Genomic DNA, 23,612 nt, shown 5'->3' with positions numbered 1-23,612 from the left:
CTTGATTCCCTCACCGTGTGCAGCCAACCCTGGGGCTTTTGTGGAGGTTAATTTATTTCCTTGAATTTAATTAATTTTGAAACTAACAAAGATTGCACACACAGACCCAGGGCTGCATGGGAGCAGGAAGTCCAATTAAAATCATAAAACTTGGAAGAAAGAGCTGCTGACAAGATGAGGACTGACGGCAGGGTGCTCACATTCCCTGGGGGCAGGGGAGCCAGGTCCGCCCGCCCGCGGAGGGCCTGGCTGGAAGCACCCGCATGCCTGGTGGCTTTCATCCGCGAAGGGGCTCCCGGCGCAGCCGCGGATCCCGGGCTGCCCAGCGCTGGAAGCTGCAGTCAGGAAGAAAGTCTCTCATTTTGGTTTTCTGCCGTTATTTTCTTCACTCTCACAGATGAAAATATTTTGACTTTCTAATCCATTAGCAGAAAATATGCATTCAGGATATTTGCAGAATCTCGGAAATGTTTAATTAAGAACAAAAATAGCTCTTCATCCTGAACTGAAAAATAAACCTGCTGGTGAGGCCTCGGGACGTCCGCTCCTCACCACGCACGCGAGTCCCGAAGCTGCAGAGTAGGTGGAGAGACGTGGGTGGTCAGACGTGGACCCGCCCCCCTGCCCTCCCTGCCTACAGCAGGCCGACACCCTCCAGGCGCCAGGGCCTGTCTCCCTGCCCCGAGAGAGGTCTGCCCACATGCCACAGGGGAGGCAGGTGAAATGGGACAGGGTCCTACTCCTGGATCCCTGGTTACTGTGGGGCCTCCCCGCTCCTGGTCAGAATTCAGGATGTTTTCCCAGGAGGGCCTAGGCTGCTCGCCTGGGTCTAATTTTCTCTGGTCCGTAAGCCCAGCCAGGCCATCAGCCAATCCTCGTGTCTCCTCTGGGACGTGGCCCTCCCGCTGGCGGAAGGCAGAGCAGGTCCACCCAGGGCTGCCTTGTAACCAGTGACGGGGCTGAGGCTGAGACCCGGGACACAGAAGAGCTCACTCAGCGCCACGCACACGCGGAGTGGAGGGAGCAGAGCAGAGGAGCTCAGTCCAGCAGCACAGAGCCACGCCCCTCACACCGGGTCTCCCTTCCCCACAGTGGACGCCCAGTCAGGGCCCCGACGTCCCACAGCAGAGCTGAGGACTGGAGACGGAGTCTGACAACCTCTTGATTCCCTGGCTGACAGTCTGGCTGTAGGTTCCCACAAGAAAAACCCAGACCAGCCTTCATCTCCCCTTCCTGGGGGCTCTGGACGCTGGGCCCGAAGCCCAGGCCCCGACCTCCAACCTGGTTTCCTTGAGACCCTGGAAGGGCAGTCATGGAGGCACCCCCGTATTAGCTGGGAGGGTCAGCGCAGCCTCCACCGGGCTGCCGGCCCAGGGGTGTCCCACATCCTCTGCGGCAGCTCCCACCTGGGAGGAGAGAGCGGCAGGGTCAGGGAGCGGCCCACCGATGGGGGGGCCAAAGGGACTGGCTCCAGGCAGGCAGACCCCTGGCCACGTCACATCATTTCTCTAAACCTCAGCTTCTCTGTCTGTGAAATGGGTGGTCACCAAGACTAAATAAGATGGAGGGGACTCGGGGGCGCCAGTCAAAGAACGCGAGCTTGCAGGGAGAAGGCGAGTGAGTCCTGCGTCTCACCAAGTCCAGGCGAGTGTGAAGGGCTGGGCGTCGTTGCACAGTGTGCATACGAAAGCGTCACACTGTGCACCTGAGGTGTGTGTGGCGTGCACCGGCCAGTAAGAAGACGGCGAGGCAGTGAGGGTGCACCGCTGTCTTCCTCGCTGGCCGTCGGTCACGGGACTCATCTTCCAGTCAGAGGGACGCCGGCTAAAATGAGGCGCTTCCTTTTCTAGGGTTTACTAACTCAGTGGGAAGAGAACTGGCTTTAAATGATAAACCTTAGAGAGGAGAGCACAGAGAGCCCGTCTGTGGAAAAGGATCATGAGGAGCTGAGCCAGGGAGAGCTCACTGACTACAATGTCCCAGCGGTCTCTCTGGTGTCAGGACCCAGGGACGTGGGAAGTGAGACTGACGTGGGGGGCCAAGGGCAGGTGAGGGGGCGTCTCCTGCACAGAACAGATTTCCACTCATATTTTGTGGGCTTGTGTGTGTAGTAGGCACCCCCAGGGCTCTTTAAAGGGGCCAGTGTGCCCCCACACCTGGCATCGGATGGGGGTATGTGTCTGGAACAGCCCCGAGTTTGGGTTCCTAAGGTGCTCACGTGTCCACACAGGGTCCCAGGGCAGGTCACCGGGCCCGAGGGGAGGCAGGGACCCAGTTTTCTGGTGTAAACAAAATAAAGCGACCATCGCAGGACACTGCTAGGTGAGTGTGCCGGGGCTGAGGACAGTCTCAGAAGGCCGGGACGGAGTTTAGCTCAGCTGTAGTGGCAGGTCATTTAAATGATCACATCTCTGGAGAAAGGGTGTCCCAGGAACACCCCACCCCCAACACTCTCCTTATGCTACGGGGTGGCCAACAGGGTGGCCCTGAGGGGGATGCTTGCCTAGCCTGAGTCCCCACCCCAGCCTGAGAGAAATCACCAGCATCCAGCCATGCCCGGGAGGCCCCAGCCAGGGACACAGCCGGAGCGTCTTTGCAAACTAAGGGTCCCATCTCCCACTGCTGGCTCAGGGCTAAGAAAACCGCGGCTCAGAATGGGGCAAAATCTTAAATGGGACAAAGAAACCCTCACAGCAGAAAGGACACCCATTAGAGCTCATTTCATAGGTAGAGCCACACTCGGTGTCCCCTTTCAGACACAGGTGAAGAAAACCAGCCTTTCCCGCCCCAAATTGTGGAACCATCACAGGATTCCAAAAGCCGGGCAACCGAGCTGAACCAGGGACCTCGCTGGATTTGGCCAGTGAGGAGTGGGAGGGAATCTGGGCAGGTCTTGTGGCAGCAAACGGATGAGGCTCAACGCGCCCCCGGGAAACGGGCCGGAGAGTGAGGGCCACACACCGCCCTTACCTTGCTCTCGTCTTCGGAGTCACTGTAGCCACACGCATCCATGAAATCCGGGAACGTCTCCGACCACCCGTCACTGGTGCAGTTCTTGCTTATGTTTCCTGGAAGGTGAAGCCCAGGCTTTAGACCTGTGTGTGCACGGACTCTGGCTTTGGTGGGGAGACCAGCGCCTGCACCTGCGCGGTCCTGGGACACTTCCTCCTCTGGGGTCAGTGAGAGCCCCATCTGAACCCCGAGCTGCACAGCGTGTCCACCCTCCTCTGCCTCCTCGAGGAACCTGGGCGGCGGCCCCCGCGGTGGTGGTTACGGGGAGAGGGTGGTAACGAGAGTGTGTCCTGATCACCACGGAGCAGAGCGGGATTTCAGAGACTTACGTGCTGTCAAATGAGAGGCACCTGGAGCCAAACCCCATCACCCCGCAGCCACCTTCCTGACCTGCCCTGCGCTCCCCAACTCTGTAACAGATGGGTAGTGAGGTCCTGAGGGTTCAGTAGCGACTGAGATTTCTGACTAAAAAGTCCCTCGTTTCCTCTACACCAGGGCAGCCTACTTGTTCACCTGCTCTGAAGATAATCGGGTGAAATGAAGAGCATGGCATGTCCCCACTGAGGTGGTGACACTCTCAGGACACTGTGTGGAGGGGGCAGGAGGGCCCCTGATCCACTGGAGATGGGGGGGGGCGGTGATCAGAGCCGCTGAAAACACCGCCTGGGTCTGCCCTGCAGTCATGTGCCAACACCCTCCCTGCCCCGGGTTTCTCTGATTCTGACCTAAACCCACTTCTGCTCCCGCTCCCGGCGCTTGTGGGGGCAGCTCGGACGCAGGGGCTGCAGTGGACAGCAAGGAGAGACAGAACCCTGAGGGGCAAGGCTCTGCGGCCTGGCCCCCCTGCCCCACCTCACAGGCAGGGAGACCGAGGCCACAGAGGACAGGGATGGCCTGCCCGTCAGAGCCACAAGAATCAAGAAAGGGACAACGGTGGTGGCAGCAGGTGCTCAGGCCGCCCTGACAGCTACGCGAGGAGGCCCTTAGATGAGAAACCTGAGGCTTAAAGGGGCTGGGCCTCCTGCCTAAAGCCACACCGTGGAGGAGCGGGGGCCTGGCTTCAGACCTAAGCAGCCAGCTCTCACCTGCACAGCACACCTGCTGCCTGCCTGCTCTTGGGACCAGACAGCAGAGGGCTGAGCCAGTCACTCTGCACTGGGTAAACAGCAAACACTAAAGAAGACGCGTAAACAAAACTCGTCCTATGACGTCGGGATTCCCCATGGGTTCCTCATTCTGCCTGGCTTCCCACACCCCCGTGACACTGGAGAAGAGGTGGAAAGTGAGCTCCCGGGAAATGCCTGAGGCAGCAGCGTGCAAAGTCCAGGAGGTGAGGGGGTGGGGAGGTGAGGGAGGGGCCAGGTGGGGGCACAGCTTCAGGATTCAGGAGCCTGGACCTCCTCTCCCTCCTGTGAGTGAACTTCTCCCCAACCCTGAACCTGTGGGGATCTCTCCTATCTGGGGGACCTCCCCCACTTTGTGGGGACCCCATAGTCTTTGTGACCTCTCCCCACTGTGGCCCTAATTTAGCTGCAGTGAGTGGGGGCCCTCAGGACAGTGGCAACAGGTGCCCCCCCAGCTCCCCAAAGCTGAGGCACACTCCTGACCTCGCTCATGGAGTGTACCTTTGCACGTGACTGTCCCGAAAAGAGCCTCGGTCACAGCATTGGCCCTGACCCCTGCTAGCTGGGCTCAGACCCTGAGCTGCCAGGCTGGGGACACGTGCACCCCACCAGGTTGTTGCCGGTGCAAAGCACACACGCCCTCTCCCTAACTCTGAGAACCCCTAGTTCTCGAAGGCATCCAGCCCGCGCCAGGTCCCAGTTTGTCAGAATAAATCTCCAGGTCCCTGAACCCGCCCCGCCTCTACCTGGCCATACTCCTTTCAGAGACCTGCTCTCTGCGGGCCCCATTCTGTCCTCTCCACTGTCCCCCAACGGAGGTGGAGCCCCGCCCACCCAGGGAGCAGACTCCCGTCCTATCCAGCCAGCTCAGGGGTGTCTCACATGGGCCTGGGCTCAGGCTGGTTGCCATGACAGAATGCACAGATATACGCAGAGCACCCCCCCATTTCCCGCCTGCCACCCTTTATAAAAGACATAGGTCTATTTCTTGGACGTTGGGATTTCCCGGGCCTGTGTGCAGACCTCCTGGAGGAGGCGGCACACCAGCCCATCAGCACCTTCCGAGGCTGGAACCCCAGAGGCTGTGGGTCCTCAGGTGACGTTGGGCTGAGAACCCGGAGAGACACTTCCTGTGAAGGAGAAACACGATCCTGGGCCAGGACGGAGTCAGGCTGCATCCCTGGGCATCAGCACCTGCGACGCCCTGGAGGACGCTCTCTGGGGTCACGGGAGCCCATGGGCAGCAGGGCTACGGTTTCTCCCTGCCTGGTACTGTGGCCCCGGGTCAGCACTGCCACCATGCACATCCTGGCACCTGCCTTTCTTGGCACAGCTGTTCCCCACTCCTCAGTCAAGGAAACCAACTCCCGGCGTCTGTGCCTTGATGCAGAAACCACCCCCTCAGACGCAAACCCTCTGCTAAAGCTCAGGAGCAAGGCTGGCGACAGTACCTGGTTTGCTGTAAAGGTTGCTGAACAGTTTTGGGCAGGGCACCGTGACGGTCTCGCCGACATCCGCAGGGCGCCAGCACGTGATGTTGTCCCAGACACCGCTGCAGGCTGGAGGGGGAGATGGAGGGTGAGGGAGGACCCGACCCCCACGAGCACGGCGCACGGGCCACGTGTGGGGGGCCCACGGTGGTGGGCCGGGTCTGCTCAGAAGCTTCGTAATAGAAAGCCTATTAATTAGACAACTGTCTTCCAAGAGACTTTTCTGTGAAACAAACTTGCACCACAGTATTACTGAGAATGTACTTGGCGTGTGTTCATCGTAATCAGCTTTGGAGAAATGAGCAGGTTCGCGGTAGACAGTACTTGAGTAGCCCAACGTGCACCATGAACTTCTGAATTTTAACAGAATCATTACTTTCCTGCTGCTGACGTGGACCGCCCTCAGTGTGACAAAATGGGCACCACTGATATTTGTGTAAGTCCCGGGGATGGGTTCCCTGGATGAACATACACTTAAGCTTTTATGGATTCTGATTTCAAGATAATTTGCAAATTTAAACCATAAATGAATCCACATTTGAACTCAGGTATTTTTACTACAAGTCCAAGGTATTTCTACTGTATTTTGTCATCTCTAAAATTTTATATTTCATTTAAACTTCAATACTGGAGGAGCAGTGCGCTAGCCTCAGCAAAAACAAAGAAAGAGACAGGAGTTCTGCTCTCTGATGCCATCCTGACCTGTACCATGCCAGCACAAGTACACCAACGGGGTATAATGCGTTTTTGGTTTGAACACTGGAATGTTTTACTTCCAAGAACACAGATATTGAAAAGTTGGCTACAAACCGAATTTTGCAAAGAAATATGAAAACACTTTCTAAAATAAAAATGAATATATATTCGTTCTAAAAACTGAATTACATGCCATAGTTTGAGCACATAAATTCATACTATAATAATGTTCTTACATATTTAAAGAAAATGCTGCTGTAACAGGACAAGTAACTCAGTACAAGCTGGGTGGGAAGGGCGGCCGCAGGCCCAGGAGCGGGCAGGTGAGCGGGCAGGGGACGGGGCCCCAGCTGCGTGGTGAGTCTCAGGGCACGAGACTGCCAGTCGGGATGTGAGCTCTTCCTTCCACTGCCCCAATCGCAAGAAGTGACAGTCAAGAGTTTGCAACGGTAGAACCAGGAGATCCCAGTAAAGACCAAAGACAGAGGGCACGTCCGTGTGCGTGAAGTAAGCAGGCAGCGCAGCCTGCGGGAGGGGGGCGGCGGGCAGCCCCTGGAGTCAGGGCTCTGGGTGCCCGGACGCCGGCCCCCGCCAACTGACTCGAGGCCTTGGATTCCCAGCACTGAGACGTCCGGCCTCCCTGCCCGCTAGGTCCTCCTGGGAGCTCTGCCGACACCACCTGCAGGGACGGCGCCCACAGGAGGCGGGAGGTTCGGAGCAGCTGGGCCCCCTGGGCAGGGGTGGGGGCGCGGATCAGCCTGTGAGCCTGACTGTCGTCAGAGCTCCTTGTTGTTTGGCACAGAGGTGTTGCCTAATGATTGATAGATTACAGAAGACTAGGGAAACGAGGCGCTTAGCACCCCAGGAACACAGTTACACAAGAATGGGGACGGTGGACATGACATGTCACTGTGACCATAAAAACGTAAACCAGCGATGTGACTGGACCCCCCGGGGTGGGGGCAGACCGGAGGAGGAGGAGACCTGACAGGCAGGCCCGTTCCCAACAGGAGGACAGCTTGAACAAAGAGACGTTTGGGGAAAAAGGCTGGTTGCAAAAGTAGTGGCTAGTCTACAGTGCCCAAGACAAAGAGGCTTGGGTGAGGCCACCAGGGTCTTTTTGTTACATGTTGGTAGCAACCTAGGTGTTTGAGATGGTGATAATAAAATCAAGGGTCAGTCTGAAAAGAGGAAAATTTTGTTCATATTGATAGACTTAAAAGTTATTTGATGGCGGGGGGGGGGCCCAGCTCAGTGGTAGAGTACGTGCTCAGCATGTACGAGGTCCTGGGCTCGATCCCAGAACCTCCACCAAAAACAGAAGTAAGTAAACCTAATTACCCACCCCAGGCTGTCTGATGAGATTCAGCAGCCACTGCTATCTTCTAAAAGCTCTAAATAAACTAATAACACAATGAGGCCTCCTTAACATAGCAAGACCAGCTGCCAAGAGTAGCAGGCGTTGTTAGAAATGGTTAGACCCAGCCTCAGCCCAAGTCAGGGCCCGGCCGGACCTGCTGTCAGCTTTGCTGTTCCACAGGGTGTCAGAGCTTTAGCTGAAACAACAGACAGGAGGAGATGAACCCACGTGTAAAGAAGAGAAAAATCCCAGAACCGCACTTTGCAGTGTGGCCACCACTAGGCGCACGCAGCCACGAAAGCTTAAACCTAAATCGACTGAAACTAAGTGCAATTAAAACATCAGCCCTCAGTCACAGTGGCCACACGTCTAATGCTTAGAAGCCACGTGGCTCTCAGCTCACAGCTCAGACGGAACGTTTCCATCATCACAGGAAGTTCCAACAGACAGGGCCCCCTAGAGCCGTAGTTACAACAAACAGAAAATAAAATTAAAAAGCCACTCTTGCAAACTAAGAAAGCAAAGAGAGAAAATAATAAAACCCATCATTACTGCACAGAAACTATTACAGAAGGTAAACTGGCCCAGACAAATGAAACCTTCTCTGTGTCATGGTTTTTCAGCTAAAAATGTCCATGCAGATTATCTGAAATGGCTTATGAATGAATTATAAATGAGATTTTTTCGGTAATAAATTTATTTTTCACTTATCACGCAAACCTTCTCTGTCTTTCAAAACCCACCACAAGGAGGAGACCGACCGCTCATCCACAGTGGTGGTCTGTGGCTTCGTGAATTGGAAAGCATGGGAGAGAACCAGAAAAAATGCCTTAAATACCACCTATTAACTTAAAACATGAAATGTGTGTTTATCACTTGAACATAGCACAGACAGCCAAAGCCCTTCCTCTGCGTGGGGCTTGCTGACGGGGCTGCTCGCATTCCTCTGGTAGAAATCACGACCCGCGTGTCGCCCATGATTCCCAGCGGCAGGGCGTTGATGCGGCTGACGGAGGTGCGTTTCCAGACAGTGGTCCCACCTGCCATTCTCACCTCTAACTCCACAGCTGCTCGGCAAAGCACACACATTAGCTGCCCTCAGAGCAGGCACTTCCCTTCGTGCTCTGTAGGCTCACGTATTTAATCAAGCGACAGGCTGAGCTGGCTTGGGGGCGTCAGTATCTGTCCCAGAGGCTGCGGGGAGGTGACGGGTGGCGGGAGACCTCACCAGGGCCCTGGACCGGCGCCTCCACAAACCCCCCAAGTTTCACGGGAAAAGACAACGCAGGGGCCCAACGTAAACCAACGGTGCCTCCTAAGTTCCTGGGAGGGCGGTTTGGTCTCTTGAAAACAACATTCTAGACCAAGCGATTCAGAAGAACCAGTCCTACGAACGGTGCAGCCTTCAGCCTCCTTAAACTTCCTGGCACCGTCAAGGGGATGTACTCAGACATCGATGAGAGTTTAGGAAGGGCTGCTGTCCGAACGGGCTCCGATCAACACTCTGGAAATACGGGCCCCGGAGGGCAGGGCTTTGAGGAGACAGCTGGGATTCACCCCGGCTCGGGGGGGAGGTCCTGGCAGTGGGGAGGAATATATCATAACGGAGAGGAAACTAACCCCTTACACCTGAAAAACCGACTTTCTCTCCCCAATGTCCCCAGGCAAGTCGTGCTCTCACAGATGATGGCACACGTGTAGTTCTGAGTCCTAGATGGGTTTATTTTCTCATTGTCTCAATGATATAAACATTGATTAATTTTCAAGGAAACCACATGAGTCTCACGACTTCATCTCTGACAGAGCTTTTACAGACACTGCACTTCCCCTCACAGGTGCCCGGAGCAAAGACACTCATTCCGGGATGAAGAGGGACACTGGGGCCAGAACCCCCGCCTAAAGGCCACCGTCCCTCTGGCCTCGCTGACCTCACGGGACCTGTGGATGTGCTCCCACCACTGCAGCCTTCCACGTTCAAGGTGCGTCATGATGAAAGCACTGGACACAGAGGCAGAGGCAAGTGTCCGAGTCTAGGTTCCTCCTTAACCTCAAATGTGATGGAGATAAATCCCCTGCCCGCGTACACGCGTGGACAAGGGGACGGCCCTGTGACCATGCACACAGCAAACACCAGGGGTTGAGTTTCGGGTGAGGCTGTGACCCTGGCCTGCATGTCCGCCCCTCCTCTCCGGGTGAGGGTCCTGGGCGCCCCATTTCTACCCTGAGAGAACTCCAGGCCCCTCAACAGCAACTTGCAGAGAGAGCACAGTGCTGGGACAGCCGAGGGAGTCCCGGTGGGCTGACTCTGGAGATGGAGCCACGGTGCCCACGCACAGGGTGATGGGGTTCCCCCATGGCCACCAAGAGCCAGGCCTGACAGCAGAGGAGAGGGCAGCGGACCAGCGTCAGAGGGCTAACCCTCCCAACCACCGGGCGCCAGATGGAGCCGGGGAAGCGGCTGCAGGGGCAGGGAGGCGAGAAGTAAAGCTGCTTCTGGCACTACGGTGCGAGGCCAGACAACAGCTAATGCTGCTGGTAACTTCTTCCATCCAAAACCCTATTTTATTTTAAGTTTAAAGTCACATGAAGCAGAGCTTCTTCCAGAATCAGACCCTGCGGAGATGCCCAGCAGAGCCGTCCTGCTCACCGGCGCCCCCCACAGGCCCTGGACGGGGCTGACAAAGACCCTACAGGCAGCAACGCTCCCCTCTGAGCTGCAGTCCCGGGCACTCTCGCGATCCCACTACCTCTGCCTTTTGTGGCAGCAGCCGGGACCCCAAGGAAGCCAGGGCAGGTCCAGTCTAGCGGACTTCCAGTTGCCTGGTTGTGATGGAGGCTCCACGGGACACCTTTTCCTTGTTTCCAGGAGTTTCTGCAAAGTGGAGTCAGCCACGCCCGTCTCAGTGCACAGGGGAGAACCAACGGTCTGATGCAGTGAGAGCGAGGCGGGAGAGCAGGAGCCCCCTTGCCTCCCCCCTGGCTCCTGTCCCCAGCTGGGCGGAGGGCTGAGTCCAGCAGCTCTAACTTGAAGCAGGCGGAAGGGGAGAGGGCGAGACACCCGGAAAGCCGCTGCTACTTAGCGGCAGGAGGAAGGGTGGTAACGGCTCAGCTTGGCTGGCCCTGCAGCCCACGGTGGACGCACCCCCACGTCCAAGTCCCTCCCCCACAGCGGCTTTTATCTGCTTTCTGACTTTTTAACCTTGCTCAAGAGAAACAGAAAAACAGCACTTCTGTCCCCTGGTCACTCCTCGTACAGAATCTGCTGAGGCCAGAATAGCAGAGTCCCCAAGGGCCGCCTGACTGACCAAGGAGGAGGCCGGGGCTCTGCTGGGCAGCACTGCGTGTGCCCGCTCAGAGGGACGCCATCAGAGGGCGAGGCAGTGCCACCCCCAGCCCTGGCTGCAGTCCCGGAGCTGGGCGGAGCCGTGGCCGGGGACAGTGGCCGGGCGTGCCCGGAACACAGCCTGGGTCCTTCCCACAAAACCCACCTGGGCCCTGCTGGGTTCTGGTTTAACTCCCCTGGACAGCATTTCTCAATGTTTAGATCGATTCCTAGGGTTCCAGTGTGTAGCTGGGCCTGAGGGCACCACACACACGGGCCCTACACTATGTGCACACAGACGTTACATGTGCTGTTTTTACAAAAACAGGGTGTTCTGTGCACTGATGTCTTCCCTTCTCACCTAGCAACACACCACTCGTGTCTTCTCCTGCTGCTCATGTAGTGGGCCATCGCTTTTAACGGCTACCAATATTCCAACCACCACTTTATCTGTGATGCAAGCAGGAGGCGATGAAGAAATGCCCGACCGGAGCACCACCTGTCAAACACTTGACAGGAGCCCCGAAGTGTCCGAACTTTCATCCTGTCCTCTGGAAGGAAATCTAGTCCTTTTCCAAATGACGAGGACAAGCTCTTCCTCACGGAGAACGCTAACTAATAAATACCTACAGAATGGTTAGACGAAAACGTTGGCATTCTGGGTGCCTGAGGTCTGGCTGCTTCAAGCACGACCCATCACAAGGTGCTAAAACCAAGAAGCGGGGGGGCTGCTTCACCAGAGCTCACACAGTGCCCGCAGCCTCACAGATTACCTGCCAACTGCAAAGCGTAAAAAAGAACTTTGTATTCAGGATTCTGCAGGTCACTTTTTAACCAAGTGACAAACAGCACTAAGGGGCCACCAGGGTGGTGTGTGGACAGGACAGCACACACGTCACCTGCACGCACTCCTCCCAAAGAGCCTCACCCAAGTCGAAGGAAGTCCTCGCATCCAAACTGCAGTGTGGAGGAGATACGGGGCCTGAAGACTTCAACCCCGGAAGGGAACACCGAGACACACTCCGAAAGGTCCTCACTTGGGGAGGCTCAGGCTGAGGTGCCCACAGGGTGAGGACGGCTACGTGGAGATGGGCCACGGAACGTGTCCTGTGCAAGCTGCCATGGCAAGTGTGGGAGGCCGGCGACCTGGGTGTAGCCCCTAACTCCCTTCCAACATCTGATTATATAGATTTTCAATCAGAGAAAGGAGCGGCCTTTCTGTTGGAAAACTGCTAACATCGCACCCAGAAGCCACAATTCCTTGAACTGCAGAGGTATATCCCGCCCTGGAAAAGCGGGACACAACGTGGAGTCCTGGCCCCGGGCAGGAGGGAGGTGGCCCCAGGGCCCCCAGGAGGGAAGGCTGCCCGGCTCAGGCCTCGGGCGCTGGCCACTGTGGCCACAAGCAAAGGGCACACCAGACAAGCGGGTACCTGGTGGAGGAGGGCACTGGGCCACGCAGCACAGGAAGGACCCCCCGGGCCCGTTCCCCGATGCGGGTGTGTGCGGCTGAGCGGTGGAGGCTGCCCCCGAGCGGGCACAGACAGCACTGCTGTCCTGCCCTCGCCCAGGACTGTCTCAGCCTGCACCTGAGCAAGGCTCCTGCGGGATGTGTGTGATGGTGAGCGGGGCCAGACCCCTGCCTGGAGGACAGTGATGTGATCGCTGGAGCCCTCTGCTGGATCTGGAGGCCCCGAAACACTGGCCACACTTCCCATCAGTGCCTCCCTTGGCCCTGGAGCTGGTCTTTGGGCATCTGTGATGCTGCCTGTCCAGGGTCCAGTTGCAAGTATCCTGCTCCTCTGAGTCCTACAGAGTCCAGCCCACCTGAACACTGACAGTGATGGTCAAATTCTACCGAATGGAGGAGTCCTCTGTTGGTCTGAGGGTGCATTTGCATCTTTTCTTCTTGAAATACTTTCCGTGAGACGAGGAGACAGCCACGTCCATGCCGCCGCTCAGCTGGGGGTGGTGCCCTGCCCAGTGCCTTTTGGGAAATGCTGCAGTCAGGAACGCTGGCAGTAAGCAGTACTGGCAGAAGGGGAGCGGAAAGGAGCCTTCTGAGGGAAACACCCAAGCGCTAACCCACCGGAACTTACAGAGCCTCTGTGGGGATGAGCTCTTCTCAGAGGCAGTCAGGGCAGCTGAGGTGGCACGTGCGGGGAGGGCTTGCTGCCATCTGGAGCTGAAGGAATGACTCGAGAGACAACCTACGAGGACAAGCTCAGGGCGTGACGACAGCCCCACCGCCTGCGGGGACAGAGATGGCACAGTTGTCGTCCATGAGCTGCACTCTCTTCGTGACTCCACTGCTTTTGCACAGGCTGCAGCCACATCCTCTTAAACCCTGCAGGGGTGAGTGTTCCTTTCCTCAGCACATTTCTTCCCCTGGTCCCAAGGCTGCTCTCGGGAGCTGCCTGGGCCCGGAGGCTGGGCACCACGGGTCTTCCTGCAGCGTGAACACAGCAGGTTCGCACACCAACAGAGGGGCCACTTGGGGCTGGCTCTGCAACACCCAGCTTGTAACGAGTCCACACAGCAGGTCGGTCCCAGAGAGAAGCAGCCAAGCAGGTGTGGACCGTGGTCCAGGGCCACCTGCTTGAGGGTCCGGGCTCTACGGAGGAGCAGACCCAGGCCCAACGAGAGCTCCGCTGCAAATGTCTGCAGAGCGCGACGAGGAACGCTGTAGGGGGCTCACTCTTCAGTCCACTCCAGATACCACCATAGTCTGGCTAATTGGGGTGCAACAATATCGTCATCCCGGTGGCCTGGAGGTGAGCTGTGAACTCAGGCCAGGGAATTACCATCTGGCGGGGGGGGGGGGGGCAGTGCCACTGGATGGCGCCTTGAAATGGGACCACTCTGGAATTCTGAATACAGAAGTGGCCGAGTTTAATTTTGGTTCAGGCAGATTCCATTTCATATTCTGGGATGCGAACTAACATTAAACTAAGACTCAAACTCCAGAACTAACCAAAGCTGTTAACCAAACAAAAGCATTTTCCAAAGAAACATAGAGAAATCCAGTATGAACCTGCTTAAAAGATCTGCTGAATCCAATAAACCCCAAACATCAGAACGTCCTCCAAACTGAGCTGAGCGAATCCATGCCTGCGGCTGGGGTCCTGGCAGCAGGGCTGACCGAGAACTGACCGCACATTCCTCCTCGACAAGACCAGCACTTTCCGGCCTCCCCTCCCAGAGCGCAGATGTGGGCCCATGGGAGACCCTAGGGGGGCCCGCAATGGGAAACGGATGGGAGGCCGAACTGTGTGCCCATGTCTTTTGTACAAATCCCCAAACCTTCCCTGAGATGTCTGTGACCACCTGGACACTGCTGGTGTCACACGAGCTCCCAGGCTGGCAAAGCCAAGCATGTCCTGCAGGGGAGGCTGGACTCCAGCTGACAAGCGGTGGTGAGGGCGCGGGGAACTCAGCCATGTTATTCCCGGGATCATCTCCCGTGGATTTATGAGCAGGGTTGGGCGACTTCCCGGGGTGGTTCCAAGACATCCGTCTACCAGTGTTATGACAAACCATCCTCCCAGCACAGCTGAGCATGACCCCAAGGGCAACATCCCTGCTGAGACCGGCCTCACACAGGAGTCCCTCCCAGGCCACATGCAAGTTCTGCAGGACGAGAGGACAGTGCGCACAGCTGCCTGGGGCCCCTGGCATGTCCGCAGGTCAGTGCCCGGGTCACAGTCTACTGACCTCTGTGGCCCCAGCCTCCGAGAGCTGAGCCTCCTGGGGGTCCTTGAGCCTCGGGTCCCTCAGTGCTCTGTCCTCTCTATCCTCACCCTGCCCTCCTCCGCTCCTCTTCCTTCCAGGACAAACCCCTGGGGTCTGTGCTTGGTCATTCCTCCTGCCTCCAGGACCTGCAGCCTCCTCAGGCCCCTCCTTCTGCCACAGCCCAGGCTCCACAGTCCTCCCCTCCAAGGTGCTTTCCTGGGTCCCAGATCCCCTGTTCCCCCTCTTTCTCCTGCATCTCTGTAGTAGCTCACCCCATGTGCGGCCACGGGACCTCCCCAGCCCCCATCTCCCTGCAGCCTGGCTGTTGCTCCCCAGCCTGTGTAACGACTCCCTCACCTTCCATGGGGGATGCCCACAGCATCTCCCACCTGGAATGTCCCTCACTCTGTGAGCTTCCCCCTTCCAGGGCCCTCCAAATCCTCTCAGAAGTGTCTGCTTCACGAACCTTCCCGAGCACAGCTCAGCCCAGACGCCCCACGTCTCAGAATCCTCAGCGGCTCCTTGGCCCGACTCCAGATGTGGGTCCACTCTGCTTTCCCTCCTCCACGTGCCCCCTGGCGTCTGAGTTCCTAGCCCCTCGCCACTGAAGAAGCTGCTCCGTGTGCCCAGCGTGTGCCCTACCACCTGCACATCCAGCTCCACCACCTCCAGGCTCCGGAATAGAGCCAGCACTGGCCCCGGCTGGAAACCTCCCTCTCCACCCTCTGAACATTTGGTTTTGGGGTCACACACAGGGTCACACAGGAGCAGAGTGACAGTGCTCGCTGGGGGACAGTGTTGTTCTCATCACTCGGGCCCTGTGAGCAGCCAGGCAGCCTGGCCTCACCCTCAGTGTCCACTCAAACAGGCCTCAGTCCTTTTCCTGCAGAGAAGGAAGGAGCAGCTAAGAAGTCACAAGTCCCCGACCGGCGGCAGTAACCCCTCCCTGAGAGGGAGAAGAGGTCAGCTCTCGGGTGGCTGGCGCACCGCCCAGGCTGTTTGCAGTCAGTGAGGCGAGGGGTGCGGACCTGGGGGCTGCGTGGGGCCCTGACTTAACGTCCTGTCCTGTGTGGTCTCCTCCTGCAGGTGGACCACGGTTGCCGTGTGGTCCTTGTGTGTACACAGGGAATCGGGGGTGCATGAGGGAGCTGAAGGCTATGAAATTAAGGCAGACTCCCCAGATCCAGGTCCTGCCCCCAAACCTCACTGCAGGTGTAGGAGAGAAGGGCTGACTTCACAAAGTGAGCAAACGGTGAAAACCCTTATTCAACGAGGAGGCTTAAGTGGATATGAGGTCAGACAACCAGGGCAGTCCACGTGGGGGTTCAGAGGAGGCCCCTCCCCTTGGAAGCAGACTTTGGAGAGGAAGAAAACCCTTGTCTGAAGCACTCCTGCCTCTAAGATGCCAAATTCAGATTTGTGACGAGTGTTTGACTAGGGGTCCAGGGAGCTAGGCCCTGACACCAACCTGGACGAGAATCTCAGAAGTCCTCTCACATTTCTGTGTGTGACTGCCTCATCTCGTTGGGGTGGCTGGAGATCACCTTCCAGCACTGAGCCTGGGCCCTCTGTGCCTGCTGCATGGACGCCTCCCGCTCCTGTCCTGAGGGTGGACCCTGCATGGCCTCTCCATGCCTTTGCTCTGCCCTGGATGCTGCAGGGGGTCTGCACATCTGCTCCTGGGTCACAGGCCCAGAAGGAGGGTCCCTGGGCAGACGCCTTGGAGCCAAGAGGCTGAGGGGCCCCCAAGACGGCCCCCTTCCTAGAATAAAGAGGGCGTGTATTCACCATCATGGTGGAAGCAACGCTGAGTGCAAAGGACGGGGAAGCTGGGGGCTCGGCCTGGTGGGGGCACAGCAGTCAGTGCAGGTGGAACAGGGCAACGGGGTGGAGTGAACCCATCCCAGGCCCGAGCACAGGACAAACATGGAAACCAGGACCCAGGTCACCGAACAGAACCCAGACACGGAGCAAGTTTGTAATAAGCACCCAAAGTCCTCATCGCCGACTAGCTTACGACAAAAGCGCTTCCATTCTTCTCCGTGGTCTCCCACTCACCTCTTTCCTGCCTCATCTCCGAGCAAGGATAAGTAAGTCCTCAGACACTTTCAATCACTGTCAGTTTCTGCTTCCTAGTAGACCGACGTTACCGCGTGTTCAGATCCTCTGGTTTCCCCTTGAAAACCCTGCTGTCCTTTGATTTGGGGCCCTGTCACCCCTGCTCATCCCCATGCACCTCCACTGGGGCCTTGATTCTGGATGAGAGAGGATGACATGTCCATTCAATTTCTCATCACCCCTTCCAGCCTGGTATGTACTCAGTAAAAACAAAAACATGCTGGAAAAATCAGTGACAGAACAGCCAACACACCAGAGTGACATTTTACTCACTCCAAGATCCAGGGCAGCCCCTCAAAAGCAGGCCTGGCTACCAGGGTTCTGAGACACCCACTGGAACTCGTGCTTGACCCCATACACTCTGCAAAACCTCGTAACTGAACGAGTGCAACTCTCCAAGGTGTCCAGGAAGGGCTGCAATCAGCCCCAGCAATTGACACAACCCACGACCCCAGGAACCCGCGGGGGGACGGGCTCCACCCCACCTGCATCATGGCAGCACTGCCACGTGCCCACGGGTCTGCAGCCCAGGACCAGCTGTGGCTCCCTAAAGAGCGGTGAGGCCCAGGCCTGGGAAGCCGCTTGCGAAGCCCGCCCGGGTGCACGAGCCTCCAGAGCCGCAGGGGCCCCTGTGCCGTCTCCTCACAGGTGGTCCCACAGTAAATCACACCAGGTGGTCCCGCAGTAAATCACACCACCTCAGGCTGAGGTGGACCCGCCAGGCTCATCTCGAGATGGAGCAGTGGCTGCAGAACCAGCCCCACCAGCAGACAGAGCGACGGGACGTCCCCAGGACGTGGGGGACGTGGACAGGGAGAGGCGCACACGGGGGAGGAGACCGTCAGCAACGGCCAGCTGTGTGTCGGGGTCACCAGCACCAGACTCGGCCTGCCCCGGAGAGGAGGACAGGGAGCGACTAGGGCCGGATCAGCAGCAGCGAACCCACTACGAAGCCACACCTGTGACTCCACAGAGGGGCAGGTGCAGCTCCTCCTCCTGGGGACGCCGAGGGCACCCCGTGGATTCAAAGTGCCGATGCCCCTCCTGCACCAGGAACTGATGTGCTGACGCCCCTCTTGCACCAGGAACTGACTTCGTGCTCAGGATTCCTTCTTTGAGTCTAAACACAAAATTTTACTTCAGTGTGTCCTAGCCCAGTGGGACTCGGGCTGAAGGGAGCCCACAGGAGTGGGGACGGGGGCCCTCACTGCCTGCTCTGCAGGAGCAGGGGCCACTCTGCTGATCTTCTCTGACCTGGTCTGCTGCCTTCTGCAGACATCCATGACTTGAAGGGGGCAAAATCCAAACCCATCAGCTCCTGACAAGTGGATCAAAACTAGTCCAGTGTTCTTCGTTTACAAAACATCAAAGGAAAGTAAGTTTTCCAGCTTAGCACCTCCTGCGGCCCTGGTCCTAAGCTAACGCTGGCTGTCAGACCCACCTCAGCAATGCACCTTAAGGTGTGGTGTAGCTTGCGGAGTATCAAGGAAACAGTGGTCCCGCCTCTGCCCCTCTGAAATCCAGGCCACGCCCACTCTGACCCAAGCAAAGAGGATGCAAAGTCAGCGGCAGGAGCCCCGGGCAGAGCTGAGACCTGGCTCGAGGCCCGTGGGGGTAGCGCTGCCTTTGGCTGCATTTTCAGGCATCCGCAGCCTTGGAGCGCCCTGTTGGCAGGGTTCAGTTAGTCTCAGCAATGAATCAATATTAAGTCACAGAGTTCTAAACACCTCCCAAACTTTTCTTTTTTACAAAGTGAATCCTTTAAAGGAGTTCAGACTTGAAATTGGTTTTTGTCTAGATTTATGTGGTTTGTTTGTCTGCATTTGTTTCAGATTCAACACGTGATGGAAAGAATTCCTTGTTAGACTTACACACAGCAGACCTCACGAGAACCGAAAACTGTTTTTTCCTCTCACTCCTGGTGCTTTCACACCAGTTTCTTGATCCTACAGAATTTAAGAGCAGCTCCCACAGACCCCCAGCATCTCATGTCACCTCAGTTCCATGAAGCAAACGTGCACTCTTGACGCTGGACCCCCGTCACCCCTCCAGTCGGAACACCTTCACCGGCTCCCAGTCTGTCGCATCTGCAGTGTCTTTGTTCTCCTACCTCACAACTACTTATACCCCTGTGTTTGAGCCATGCATACTTCAAAGAGCAAGAAAAATAAACGGACATTTAGCGCACATGCTGCCTCTGTCTACAGAAACTGTCGGTGGCCGGGCTCAGGCGGCCGTCCCTTGTCCCCCCCGCCCCTCAAAGGCAGCTGGTGTCAGCAGGCCCCTCTGTGAGGCAGAAGGAAAAGGACCCGGGCAGGTGTGTTTGCTGTGGAGCTGATACTAACACAAGAGTCGTCAGGGTAAGACTCTCCAGGGCTGACACTCGTCCCTGAAGAACAGCCACACCTCTCGCCGCACTCCACACGGGCAGACACTTCAAGCCCTTGACCTGAAACAGCGTGTCCTTTCTGATCAAGCGGGTGCCAAGCTCCTCAAACCCAAATCGAGGCAGGAGAGCTGGCGAGGGGACCATAATGAGCGCTTTAAATGTCCTGACACCGCTCCAGCGGGCCGGGCTGGCCCAGCCACCCGCAGAGCAGCCTGGCAGCTCGGGCGGCATCCACGCAGGTCTGCCTGGCTCCTGCAGGGCCTGTTTTTTAAGAGTACTAGTTGCAAACTTCTAAGAATTGGGATATTTTGCATAAAGGCTGCATTTCTGATGTGTGAAAACAGACACCTGGCTGACCTGGCGCCTGCATTTCCCACAGTAACCAGCCAGGTAGTGACGACAGCTGCCGTGTGGCCACAGCTCACACTGGTGAGCGGCTGGCCAGGCACCAGGGCAGGCCTGCGCCTTTGGAACCGCAAAACGGGAAGGAGGTTGTTTCGAGCTAATTAAGGCCACACTCCCCCTGCGTGAGCCAGCCAACGATGAGGAATCTCTTTACTGGAGACCTGACTGAGGCTCACACACCCTGTTTCACAACGGACAGAGCCAGCCGCCTGGACCCGCCCACTTCTCTGGAGCAGCATCTGTCAAGGAGAGTCACTGACACAAATTTGCAGGTGCTCTGTCCGCTGTCCGGTCACCTCTGACCAACCGTGAGGCCATCTCCCCTGAGGGAAAGTCACAGCCAGACTCCAAGTTTTGAAAGCTAAATGCTCCCTGCCGTCGGCCCTGCCAGTTTTCTCTTTGTTAAGGAAACATACTAGATGAATATGGGAAATCAAAACAGTAAGACAGTGTTGTAGGAGGTTTTCCCTAAAATGTGAGGTGGGGGGGCAGGCTGTCGGCAGAGAGCTCATCGGCAGAAGGAAAACTGCAATCCCGTCTGCCTCGCAGTGTGTCGGCGGTACAGCTCTCCCCACTTCCATTCCGGGAGCACCTGCGTGTCCCAGGAGGTGTCCCCAGAGGGCACAGGGATCAGAGGGAAACTGGAGCTGCAAGTGCCCACCCCTCAGTGCTGGGGACCCCTCACAGGAGGGAAATGCTTCTGTTCACCTGAGTGGACGCTGTTTGTGGGCAGCTTCAGGGCCAGACAGCTTGACTGCCGAGTAACGGGGTGGGTGCAGGGCTCCTTCCCAGGAGTCTCCCAACAAGCCGAGGGCCACCTGCTGCGGGGCTGGTGGACGGCACCCGCCCTCCCTGCACACGTGGTGGACCATGGAGGCGCTGCAGGCTGTGCCCACGGGACCTGGCTTCTCTGCCGCGCACCAGATGCTTCTGAAGCTCTCAGCCTGTCTCCTCTCAGCATTTCATTTTCCCGTATCTTAACTGTCACTGAAGGGAACCGACCTCAGTGGCTGGGACACCTGTCTTGTCGTGAGGCCACAGCCAGCAGAACTCAGGCCTCCTCTACCCGTGGAGGCGGCTAATATCACATGTGGCTTTGCAGGGTGGACCCTCACCCACGTCTGTGGTGGAGCTGAGCACCTCACCACCTTCCGCTGGACAGAGCTCAGCCAGACCTTCTGGAAGGTGTGGCCTCAGGACCACGTGTGCACTGCAGAGGCACAGATCTTGAAGGCTGGAAGGAACCCTGGGCTCAGAGTCCTCATTTTCATCTGAGGAGGGGGCAGCTCCAGGGAGGACAGGAAGATGCATGGGATACTTGTTTTAGTGCCAGTCTATAGCCACACTGTCCAGCCCCATAGCCGCCGGCTATGCATGAGTACTTGAAACACGTGGTCCAAGTTGTGATGCGTTGTAGGTATAAAATGCACACTGGGTTTCCGAGATGTAGTATTCAAAAAAGTAAAATTTCTCTTCAATATTTTACATTGGCTTTAAGTCGAAATGCTAACGATTTGTATGTATTTCGATAAATACAATACACTGTTAAAATTAAAATCACACTTTTTCACTTATTTTAATGTGGCTCCTAGAAAACTCAAGATCACCTGTGAGGCTTGCAGCCTGCCTCTACTGGGCAGCACCCGTCGAGGACAATGCCCACGACGGTGGCTTCCCACCTGAGGTCCTCTGCAGGACACCAGACTTTTCACACATGGTTGTACTTTGATTTTAATTTTTTTTCTTGAAGAGAACAAAATAATGACACAGAACAGAGAAAGAAAAGCTGAAGGACAAAAGGCTTTTGCTACTGTTTATAATCTGGGTGTTGTCCCAGAACCCTCAGAATTTACAGACATGCGTCAGTGCTCTGGTGAGTGCATGCTGTCCCAGCATTGCTTCTGGGACCTGGAGAAATAAAACCAGCAAGTTCACTGTACTCATAATAGGTCTGTTCTCTGGGAAGACAAAAGTCTCATTTTCCTGTTTGATTTCTGATAAATTTTCACTGTTCTTAACAGATCAAAATTATCTGTGATGTAACTAAGAATTTAAAACGCAAGAAATCAGATTAAATACCTGTGCCATGGAAAACAGAGTTGTGTTTGCAAAGCGTAACAACACCCATTAAGTTACTTCAGTAACTGTTGCTGCCACCTCAAACCATAGAAACTATTGCTGTTGACGATGAGGCTTTCTTTTACCCCCCCTCCCCTCCCCCTCCCCCCTCCCCCACTGCCACAGCAGATGTCTGTAAACCACCCTCCCCCCACCCCCCACTACCAGGCTGCCCATTACTCACAAAGCTATGAGTTTTGCCAGCAGTTCATTAAAAAACACTGCAGACTTTTTCCTGCTAAGACACAGGTGATCTGAAAACATGAATTTTCCAAGTGAGGTGCAAGCTACCTGCACGTCAGCTCAAGCGTCCTGGGCACAGCTGCACTCACACGCATCCCCCTCACCTTTGTGGTTTTCTGGTTGACTCCTTAGAAGCTCTGCACATCTTGTTTCCTCCTCCTGTATTTCCAGATGAAATCGGCATTCCGGGTGAATGCTGTACACCTGGACAAGGTGAAAAGAAACAGAAATAACTGAAAATTCCACTATAAGAAGAAAGTCAAGCAAACGTTTTACATAAAAGATCCCCAAAACTCACAGTTCTAACCTGCTTCCAACATAACAGTCACTTAAAAGCAGTTACCTTCATATTTTGGAATGGTTATTTTAAAAAAGCTTCACTATTTACTTTGTAAAGGAATTATTAAATAAATCTAAAATCTGATAGAGTATGTTTTCTGAGCAGGAAGACAAACTAACGTAGTACATTGTCTGTTGTTGGTACTAATTTGGCGGCATAGAGGTCTTTAATCCAATAATCTTTCAATATTCGAGCCCTCCATTTCATAGTCCTTGATTTAATCAAAGTAAACACATGTTTACTTGCAATCCCATTCTTAATGGCTGCACACAGCCCCAGACGCCAGTGTGCTCCATCCAAGGCCAGCCTCTGTACTCGCTGCAAAGCCCTAATAGGATAACTTTATTTTTAGAGGCTGCAGGCTGCATTCAAAACTGAACTTTAAAATTTGGTGTGAGGAGCTTTTCAAAAAGGCCAGGGGTAAGTAGCAAGAGGCCCAGGGGAGAGTCCTCACGCCGGGATCTGTCACGGGAACTAAGGTGTGGCACAACATGATTAATGTTGCCCGTTCCCATGTGTGAAAGGCAAAGCCACACACGGTCTCGGTCTTAGAGATAATATTCTCTGGTCTCTGTTTTCATCACCACCTCCCACCCCAACAAGTGCTGACCCTGCAGGCGGAAGCTGTGCCCCTCACCCTCATGTCCGAACAAAGTTTTATTTTTACTAAAGAAAGTCACTCTTGTACACACTATGGCCGTCTGTGTGTACTTCCTCTGCTGCTGAAATGGCTCCATCACAATTCTCACCAGGAATAAAACTTCCTAACAGAATGAAGAGAAGGAGCTTAATGCTGGATACTTTTGCTACATTTACCCTCATTTAAAAAAAAATCTGAAGCTTGTTTGTTTGCTTGTTTGTTTCCCTAGTTCATAACTGGACAGCTCCACTGTACAAACTCCTGGTTTCAAGCAGGCTGTATTTTTCACTTTTTAATGGGTTAAATTTTAGAATTAGGGAAATCACATTGACTTAAAAGGAAAATGGATTTTTTAAGGTATCAAAAGACTCCGTAATACCTGACATTCTTGGAATATGCACGGTTCTGACATATTTTGGGACAGCCCAGAAATTAAAGCGGCATTAACCATAACAATTCCTGGTACTTTCAACAATCAGCTCTTTCAAAGCATTGAAATTAAGATGGAGGTTCACATTCTCACTACATTCTCAGGGAGGAAGACCTGTGGGCTTTCCTGCTAGACAAGGGAGTTTGGCGATGGTGAGGGTGGGCTAGCTTCATGCCCTCCTAACAGGGAAGCA

The 23,612-nt window shown here is 55.6% G+C and overlaps 1 protein-coding gene and 1 long non-coding RNA gene across 2 annotated transcripts in view; both read right to left on the bottom strand.

Moving 5' to 3' along the window:
- Window positions 1–23,612, bottom strand: part of VIPR2 (vasoactive intestinal peptide receptor 2) — a 64,059-nt gene that overhangs the window by 39,325 nt on the left and 1,122 nt on the right. The window contains exons 2-4 of the mRNA XM_074366623.1: window positions 22,114–22,213; window positions 5,588–5,695; window positions 2,971–3,068 (exon numbers count right to left, since the gene is read on the bottom strand). Coding sequence (XP_074222724.1) covers window positions 2,971–3,068; window positions 5,588–5,695; window positions 22,114–22,213 — 306 coding nt within the window. The remainder of the gene's footprint in view (window positions 1–2,970; window positions 3,069–5,587; window positions 5,696–22,113; window positions 22,214–23,612) is intronic.
- On the bottom strand, window positions 37–2,964 carry LOC141578090 (uncharacterized). Its single transcript, XR_012507953.1, has 2 exons — window positions 1,636–2,964; window positions 37–572 (listed from the first exon to the last, which is right to left on the bottom strand). It is a non-coding gene; the product is annotated as an uncharacterized LOC141578090 (long non-coding RNA).

This window comes from Camelus bactrianus, chromosome 7, assembly GCF_048773025.1.
Source record: "Camelus bactrianus isolate YW-2024 breed Bactrian camel chromosome 7, ASM4877302v1, whole genome shotgun sequence".
In the NCBI taxonomy this organism is placed as follows: Eukaryota; Metazoa; Chordata; class Mammalia; order Artiodactyla; family Camelidae; genus Camelus; species Camelus bactrianus.
The sequence above is the reverse complement of the archived record's forward strand: the minus strand, read 5'-3'. Positions and strand labels throughout refer to the sequence as shown.